This window comes from Sphaeroforma arctica (genome assembly GCF_001186125.1).
Source record: "Sphaeroforma arctica JP610 unplaced genomic scaffold supercont1.1218, whole genome shotgun sequence".
Taxonomy (NCBI): domain Eukaryota; class Ichthyosporea; order Ichthyophonida; genus Sphaeroforma; species Sphaeroforma arctica.
The window spans coordinates 9,412-19,449 of NW_014039340.1; the positions used below are offsets into that span (position 1 = coordinate 9,412).

The 10,038-nt window shown below is 41.8% G+C and overlaps 1 protein-coding gene across 1 annotated transcript; it reads left to right on the plus strand.

The window, feature by feature from the left end:
- Positions 1 to 290: 290 nt before the first annotated feature.
- SARC_10355 (hypothetical protein) lies at positions 291 to 6,723 on the plus strand (the record flags this gene model as incomplete). Its single annotated transcript, XM_014295605.1, has 12 exons — positions 291 to 435; positions 768 to 854; positions 1,193 to 1,360; positions 1,729 to 1,857; positions 2,129 to 2,296; positions 3,004 to 3,129; positions 3,509 to 3,906; positions 4,884 to 5,051; positions 5,245 to 5,324; positions 5,565 to 5,732; positions 5,909 to 6,130; positions 6,430 to 6,723. Coding segments are annotated over 12 exons (2,004 nt in total), but the record flags the coding sequence as incomplete, so codon positions are not given.
- Between the last annotated feature and the right edge of the window lie 3,315 nt (positions 6,724 to 10,038).

Genomic DNA, 10,038 nt, shown 5'->3' on the forward strand with positions numbered 1-10,038 from the left:
ATGTCTCTATATAGATATATTTATTATGTTGTTGTGTAAGCAAATATATATTTGCGTAAAGCCTAAGCACATTCCTTGAGTATGCGATTATACTTCGAGGTGATAAAGGCCTTTTCGGTTCACTGTTTCTGATCGTTAGTACTCGTTTATTTCAAAGGAATGCAGTTTTGTAAGATATGTTGGTCCATCCTATATATCCATATTCACTTGGAATGACGATCGATGTATACACCGGAGTATAGACCACTTAGTCACTTTTGCGCAATTGTTCCAGTCAACATACCATTGAGACTGCCGCCCTCGAAAATGACTTGGAAGCTTTTCGAGAAAATTGGCGACATGACATACTGGAACATCGCGAGCATGGCCACGACAGTAAGAATAGCAAAGGCAAAGCAAAAAGGGAGGCACATCCGGATGCAGGGCATCTCGAAGGTATGTCATCATACTAAGTTTAGCGAAGCTGCAGCAAAGCACAAGTATCGACACAGAAAGATATTTGCAAGACCGGTCGAACAACGTTTGTTGCATGTGTTTTGCAAAATGAAGACGATAGCATATAGTGGATGATGCGTGGAAGCTCGACTGCCCTCACTTTGTTTATTCGCGACCTTTTACTACGTTGAGTTTATAACGCCCGTGGCCAATAACAGCATTTATGGATAGTGTTCGGCTGTTTGCAGCCAAGGCAGAAGGGTATGCCTCGCCTGGTATTATCAGTGGTTCATTGTTCTTTTGTTTCGCCAACGATTCTAAACAATTCACAGAGTCTTGTCATGCGAGTGTCACTGGAGACTTAGAGCCTGAGAGACATGAAGAAGTAAATTGGATGAGCGCGTCAGATCGTCTGAGAGGTGTGCTATTGCATCTCTTCCACAGTGCAGTTTGTAGCAGATTTTCATCTGTTCTATCGAATAGCTAGCATAACTGCGTTGTGTTAATTCTGACAAAACACTGTCGTGTTGATCGCATCAAATTCTTACATCCGAATCTTGTTCATCTATATTTACGGCTGAATTAAAGACAGTTGCTCGTGTGTGTCTCATCCAGGTCGCTTCTCGCATTTGAGTAAAGTATGGTACTCTCCTTCATCAAGCCGGAGTAGCTGGAACTTTTGAACGGAATACATGCTAGTCTTATCAGAAGTGATAGACGTAGAATTATCCTCATATTCTGCTATTGACACACACAGCACCTAGGCCCCGTACATCATCGGGCCAAGCAGAACTTGCACTTCAGCTGTACGTAGATGCTATAGAGAACGAACGGATAGGGAAGCTAAATGACGCATTCCTGCTCTATCGGCGTGCATTCGATTTGAATTCAGATGTTGATAGGCTGTATTGGGCCGCCGCGAAAGGTACACTCGAGTTCTTACTGTAAATACCCCTATTTGATGGGAGTCACCCCGTGCTCATAAATATTAATCCATTTATTGTGATATACTTGGTTGTTGATTTGAGGACGATTTGCCAATATATGAGCGCATAAATAGATAGGGCTTGTGAATGAATAATTCTAAGCCAATCTTGACATTATGTGGTTGATCTTCCATATCGTGCCTCAAAATTTACATCGGTGCACATTGTCAGGAGTACGTTAATTTCGAACGTCCACTGTTTTCTGATACTCCACAATGGTATTTCACAGCTTGAATATGTACTTTCCATCTACATGGAACCATTAGTCAAGCTCAGCGGTTTCACCCAGTATACTGTTTAATTGTAGGTAAGGGTACGCTAGAGCTACCTGACCCGAACACATCAGAGGCACATGAAAGCGCACAGCGTCAAGGCGTGGATCTGGGAGCAGTCGCTGCGCTTGGTTGGGATGGCCATGACGAACAACATGAAAATAGTATGTATAAACAGTCTAAAACCCCATTCCGGGAATATATCTGTCGATAGGGTGGAAGGTATACATGCTTCGTTGCAAGCTGCCTGAGTCTACCTCAGTACAGAAGTCGTTAGTTTTGTACACCTGACGTAGGATGAAGGGGCTGATGGACCACTTTAGAGGCTTACCCTGCTTCACGTAATAACATTAGTGAAAAGAGGCTAGCGATCTGCAAGAAAGCCTCTAGTCTCATATTATATCTGATTTTCTCTTCTTTGTGTCGATCATCTAGGTACACAAGCGCGGGCGCGCAAAGAGTCACAGGCTCATTCACTGACCCAAACCCGCGGCCATGTAAACAGCCACGATTCTGTCGATGAAGGCGAATCCACTGTCACTAGTATCACATTGGCTACCGAAGATCTCGCACTGAGCGACAAACAGCGCCGGGAGGTGGACGGTATGTACTCGTCGGATCTATTTTATGTTAGTGTGCATAATAACACTGTACACAGCATACCCCGATATGCGACATATACACGTGTATTTGTGGTCAAATTCGAAGTGGATGCTTTTTGCGGCTAATAATGAAGATCAAGGTGGACGGTATGTACTCGTCGGATCTATTTTATGTTGAGTGCATAAAAACACTGTACACAGCATACCCCGATATGCGACATATACACGTGTATTTGTGGTCATTCGAAGTGGATGCTTTTTGCGTCTAATAATGAAAATCAAGATTCAGTTGTTCAGGGCAGCTTACGTTGATCAGATTATTTTAGTCTAGCCTGTGCCATCTGCTTTTGGACCTTAAAGATTTGAAGGAACCGGCACGGGAAGATTTTTTTTCGCTAGTGTTTATGACAATGCGGTTATTTTAACAGGAGACATTGTTTGTATTTGAGGGACATGGCAATCATTTAACATGTTTCACTCGTCCTTTGCGGTTCATGGTAAAATGTTCGAGATTCATTACGGACAGATTTAATATGCTGGAAGTCGTCTGTCATTCGTGGGTGAGCTATAACGACAAACTTTTAAGGGAGCATGAAAATTCTAGCAAACCGTTAAACGGTTCCGATACCGAGTGCCTTTTGAGCGGCTATTCCGCATGTCAACGCTTATTGTGCTGATATCGGATTTCTATACGTCACACCTATCTAGGCGGCGTAGTTACTCAGGGCCAGCCATCATCTTCGCAGACAATACAAGCGGACCAAAAGGATACTACTGTAAAAGCCGCCCGGCTTGCTAACGGCGAAACCACAGGGGAGATAGTAGAAGCTTCGGGTAAGCCGCTATCTTGTGTTTGACCTTTGTTGCTTCCCATTGGTCCTGTCGTTGAGTGCATACAAAATTGTTCATAACGAAGTGGATTGCTGATTGTTGATCTCGTTTGGTAGTGTCGCGCCAATTGTATGTAGGATCGAGGGTTTCTGATCTTTGAGTCCATATGACACAGCTTCGGCATAAGCATTGTAAATTTCTATTGTTCTTAATTTGTCAACCGCCTCTGGCTTACTGCATACCGCCGGCCAATTGATATATCTGCATTCGCTTAAGATTTACAAAATACCTTGCACAGCGCAAACCCAAGTGGCTGCGGTCATACCTACTTTTTACACCTTTCTCACGATTCTTGCGTGTATGTCTGTACCGTCACCATCAGCTGATGAGAGTACGAGTACGAGTATGCCCTTATTCAGTCGTATCCAAGCACGCCATCCGGAAATACGGCCTTCGTGGGCATCACTTCCTGACGATCACTTCGAGCCTTCAGACGATGGACTTGATTCGCCCACTCAGAATACGACCAATGATCTTGAACGTACGCTTGAGCACGAGCGCAGAAGTGATGTGCCCATAAAAGGTGACACAGAAATCAACGCACACGTGCAGGATGATGATAAAAAGCAAGGGAAGGGCTCTGGAGATAGCGTGGCCAGTGTCAGTGGTATTAATGGCGCTAAGGAGGAAACTACGCTAGTAGTGCGTGAGACGAGGACAAGAATCACTTACACAACGCATGATATGGATCAGATACATTTCTCGGCGCTACCATCAGAGGTATGTTGTGTATGTCAGTCTACGATATACGACCTGTACATTGTAGATGTCCACAATTTGAGTAGAAGCCAATGTATACGCCGGCACTTGTGTGTGATATGATACATTTCTGCGTCATCTTAGGTATATATAGAGCGAAATGTTTCGAGATGCTGATAAATCTTGTGCGGTCTATGTAAATATTCAACCTTGAATAGTCGCGTACATTGGTAGCGTCGACTATCGGGCATCATTCCGCACTTCCACAATACGTAGTCGTGAGTAAACTCGAAATTTCAGCCTTCGTTAGTGGTGTGCGATGCGAGTTCAGGATCTGGGTGGCAATACGAGATTTTTTTTTTTTTGGCAAAATGCTTTCGTAGACGTCATCCAAAGCATCTACGCAATTCACTAGCGACCTGTTAGATGCAATGCGTAGATCTGAGTCGTATTCATGTTAACTATGTTGCACCGGATTCGAGCCACAGTCTACGTAGGTGAGGGATGATTTTTCTCTGTCAAGTTTCGAGAGAAGTTTTGTGTGTAACCAAGTACTACTTATCGAATTGGTGTTTGGCACGTCCATATATTTTTAACACTTGATTCGTCGGTGTTTCAAACCCGGGGGTTTCAAGGCATGGAGGAGGGGAGACGTTCAGTGCCTCACTGTATCATGATCTGTTCTAACGTATATTACAGTGCATCACTGCATCATGATCTATTCTAACGTATATTACAGTGCCTCACTGTATCATGATCTATTCTAACGTATATTACAGTGCCTATTTGTATCATGATCTATTCTAACGTATATTACAGTGCCTCACTGTATCATGATCTATTCCAACGTATATTACAGTGCCTCACTGTATCATGATCTATTCTAACGTATATTGCTACACGTGTTTGTAAATGATGGCCTTGCTGCCATGGATAATCCTGATTGGAAGTAACTTCCTCCCCCTCCTTACTCTAAACTGTTTGTGCGATGCATCCAGATCATTGCTAAGATTGTGGGTCACATAGCCATACCAGATCTGGATATGGCAAGTATCGAACAACTAGGAAGCACGTGCCGTTACATGTATCTCAAAGCTCGAGACCCTGCTCTTTGGATGAAAGTGTGCGAGAGGGTGTGGAACGAATTTCCCCGCCCACCTGAAACGGTATGAAACATGCTTGGTTTACTTTGTCGCTGTTACAATATTAAAACGAGTCGTAGGGACTTCTATATTTCGAGAGTTTTGTATTGCAAATGCTTAGGACAAAGAGTCCATCGATTTGCGTTATATGTTCGTATCTTCTATTGCCCGCTGAAATAAGGTCGTGACGTGATTGTGTATTCTTTCCATTTTGCAGAAAGGTATTGAAGCAGCTGAATTCTGGCGACAGATGTACATCAACCGACCTCGCCCTAGGCTGGATGGAGTATATGTCAGGTACGACAGGAAGTGCCGATGCCCAAATGTGGTTGCGCAGCTGTATGGCCCACTCAAATTCAATGCCATTCTTCTCGTTTGAATAGATTACGGATACACCTTGCAGTCGTGAAACTAGAGGCACACGATCTCCCAATTTTCATACAATTTCGACGGTATATGTATATACACACACACACGTATATGTATATCCACCAGCGAGTGGGAACTAACGACTCTCACTGACGACTTCCTTTACAGTAAAGAGTCCTATATACGGGCGGGTGAGCGTGATATGTCCAATTTCTACGCACCAGTTCACATCATTGAGCACTATCGGTATATCCGGTTTTCGTCGGACGGCAAGGTGCTGACGGCCACTACGCCTACGGATCCCATGCACTTCATCCATAAACTGGGTGGTGGTAGGTAAGTACCTTTGCCAACGCGTTACCTTTATATCTCTGAATGGGAGTGTTTACGAATTCGAAGTATAGTGAGGTGTCTGTTGCCTCAATATTGTAGCATTGCGTGACTATCTGTGCTCAAAATGCTCTTCGATCGTCACTGTGTGGATTCTGAACTTCTCACGTACGTCCTTACAGGCAATGGGCAAACAATGATGAGAACGGCGTGGTTGTGGGTACCTACGTGCTTAACAATGACGGAACCATCAGGTGCCAGGTTGTCAGAGAAACTGAGGATAGCAAGAAAGCTGTGGGCAGAAGTAAACGCTCCCGGCGCAAGAGAGACCAGCTCCCGGATGTCAATACCGAGTACGGGCGACAGCATCTGGATATGCTGTTCAGCTTGGCTAACGCTAATATGTACGTGTCAGAGCGATTGTGTATTTCAATTGAGAGAAATGTTTTTACTTTTCCATGTACAGTTGTAACATACGATGTGTATCGTTGTATTCTATGATATATTTGCGTTCACGCATGAGGTGCGTCTTGTTTTTCGTACGAATTGTTTTATACAGACTGTTGACTGTCGATCGCTAGACTAGTAACGGTCACAGTCAACAGTTTGCTCAGATCTAATTTTGCTCGTAATTTGTACTTGTCTGTATAAAAATCTAGTATAAATATAAACACACTTCTACCTTCGATTCTTACTCGAACAGGCGGCTAAATAGCAGATTGAAGTGGGTTGACTATACTATCTGGATGGAGACAGCGGGCAACCCCATTGCCAGTTCGTTCGACATCAGTCAGCTAAAAAACTTTCATTTTGTGCGAGTGAAAAAGTTTGGTTCGCGAACGAAGTAGTATTGAAGGTGGCAAAGATTTCTAAGTGTGGAAGACTTTGGCATTGCCAATTGCCGATTGAGATGTAGTTCAGGGGTACTGCTCTTTTGCTGTAAACGCGTATGCGTTAGCTTGCGGATTATAGCTATTCAAGATTTGAAGAGATGCCGTCATGAATAAAATATTTATTACATATGGCCGTTATACATTTTGCAAAGTGTATGTTGGAATATTCTTGACGTGAGAAGTCTAACTCGGTAACACAGCATAGGTCACAGTATGTTGGCAGTTGTATGAGTACTGAATATAGCAATGTCATTGTCAGATTGCACGGACCACACTTCATATCCAAATAAATTAAATTTGTGTACACTTAATTTTAATATCACTGTAAATTCTTGCATTTTATTGCAAATTCATCGTCGGTATAGGGGGGACATACAGTCCAGGCTGGTAATGTAGAGCAGATCAAATGGTAGCGTGACATTGCGCGTCTGTACTACTTTGGAGGGCATTTTTTTTGCGTAAACTTATTATTTTGTATCTTCAAGCCTTTTTTTAGCACCCAGTTTTCAGAAAGTAATCCTATTTCCGTCTACGCCTATTACGAGTTTTTTATTGGCAACACAGGAACTTGTAATTTTGTGCAGGCAACGATATCGCTATAATAACACGACCAGGATTGCGCCACTTTATATTGGAAATAATGATCCGAAGACAACGAAGTATTATGTGGTATTAAATAAATATATATATATATATATATATATATATATATAAAATACAGCACCAAAGCGAAGAATAATTCGCATTTTAATATGAAATATACTTAGCAGCAGAGGCTACATGATCATTGACACCGTTAGTGTATTCTTTCTTTGCGGCAGTTTCACATTACTCACCGCATGTGAGAAACTTACCATAATGCAGACTTCCAAGTTTATAGTTAAAAAATCAAAGACCGCGGGATCTATTACTATATCTAATATACTTGTGTTATTTCCCAGACAGGTCGCGGGAGGCAAGCAAACCAAGTAGAGCATATAAAACAGAGTGAATGACATCCTCAACGTGCGCACGTTTAATTTCAAAGCAAATTCCATCAATCATGAGCGCGGCAGAAAAAATAGTCTTGGTCTTGTCAGCCAACTTGGTGTTGCAAGTAACGGCTTCAACATCAGTAGTCTCAGCTGCGTATACGAGCACTTTAACATTGGTAGCGCCAAGTCAGACTTTATTTTCGCGGAATAGTCGAACGTTCGGTCATATTTACTCGGCCAGGGTATATTTGATGAGCTGTGTAAATTTGGTGTTTAAACATCCGTTGGCAACCGAAGTCTTTTATATGTAGTTATGATAGGATCGGCGCGTATGACGGCATCGATTACTGAATGATTCTCTGATATTTACTGGTTTTGAATGATGTAAGTATTTTTTTTAGGTGATTGAAGATAAACAATAACTTTAATTGTGGATTCGGGAATTGATGCCCCCAACACTCGCATCTACACATGATTGGCCACTCAATACCCTAATTGGCCTCCTTCCACAGCTTTCTTGGTGGACCAAATCAGTGCTTTTTCTGGCACCATCTCACAGAATACCAGTGGCAAGTGTATCAAAATTGGAATGTGTTTCTGGTGAGTTTTCATCATCCACTCCTCGTGTCTTCATCGTCAGGAGTTCTTTTTTGGCTCCCTATCTCTTCTCTGTCTCCTGTAACACCAGTGGAACATTACATACATAGTCAGTTAGTCACTAGATTTTGAGTGACATTCTCCATTTCAAAGTTCAGAGTTTAGAGTCCAGACTCTAGTGGCCCTTGAAGTTATTCATTAGTATTGTGAGAATTCACGGCCCTTTGGATAGTGTTGCGGTCAAAGGCGATTCGGGGCAAATGATCATTTCCCCTATCAGAGAGAATTGCTTTTATTTCTCAAACTTGCTGTTCGACTGACAATTTCCAGAGGTCCGTGGAGAATTTGTGAGTTTTCGACTATATATTATTGGTGTGGTACTATCAGAAATGCCTTGAAAAAAAAGTATCGGTCACATATGTGTTCCATCATGAGCCATGGCTCCTGTAGGTATCGTTGTATCTCAATCTTGAGTAGTGAAGATAGAGATGTATAGAGTATTTATATAATTAGTCCAATCTTTGGTCAGAGTACATAATTCAGGTCTATGCGGGAAGGGACCAGATAGAAAGCCAGGCTAACGATGTATCAGAATCGCTATACGCATTAGTGCTCCTACATAGTATACAACTGCAGGGGCTTGGATGTATGTATGATAAACTGATCGTACGGATACAGCTAGTGCGTGTTTTATATTTATATACATACCATCCACTAGTTTCTACGTCATAAATTAGAGAACACCCGTCCAATTAGAAAACTCCCGTCCGGGTCTCCCGGAGTCCAAATCTCCAAGACTCCAAGGATAGGACCTGAGGACAATATTGAATTTTTGCAAATAAATAGTGACTATTGGTTTGTTTCTCTTTAAAAAAAAACAAGGGGTCATGAATAAATTCCATAGATGCCTCTGAAATTCCGCAGATATTAAATATAATTGATTAATGATGAGTCATCACTTCAAGGAGTGATATCAATATGACTTTTCACTTGACATATTTATTTATATATCATTCGAGAGTCATGTCTCATCATCTCATGAGTCATGACTCATCACTAATATTATTAATTATAGGATACATACTGGATAACTGTTGTATTTATTCTTGTATTTACATTTACATACAGTGAATACTGAATTTGCCAATTTGGGATCAAAAATGCATAAATAGCTCTACGCTGGGTGAAGTTGTAATTAAAAATACAATATTTATACATATTTATACATTACAAAGCGTCAAGTAGGATTGTATATAGAATCTGCGCCCAGTTGCATATAAACGGTAAGTGTATACATCAGAAACGTTAAAGCAGACTAAAAATATGGGGATATTCAGCAACAAAAGTAAACTCAAAGATGGCACCGGAGCTTTCAACGTGGATTCTTCGAATGAAAGCTTGGAGGACATGTTCGACGGTGCGGGTGATTCTGAGACCAGTATGAAAGATCTAGAAAGAATCGGGTAAGGTCAAAACTCAAGAAAACTCGTGGTTTCAGTAGGTTTGCTTAATGGGAAAAGTTGGACGATTTGAAACCTTTGCTTTGTAACAGGCAATCCTATGCTATAATAGGATAATTAATGAGAATATAGATACACATCTGATCGTGAACAACACAATACGTCTCGATAACCACGAATATATTTCACACAAGTCTTTATGTAATTCGAGAGCTAAGTTTTTGGTATAGCAAACAAGATGCATACAGACATACACATGAACACACAAACACACAAACACACACACACACTATCTCTCTATCACACACACACACACACACACACACACACACACACACACACACACACACACACGCACACGCACACGTACAAACACACACGCACACAC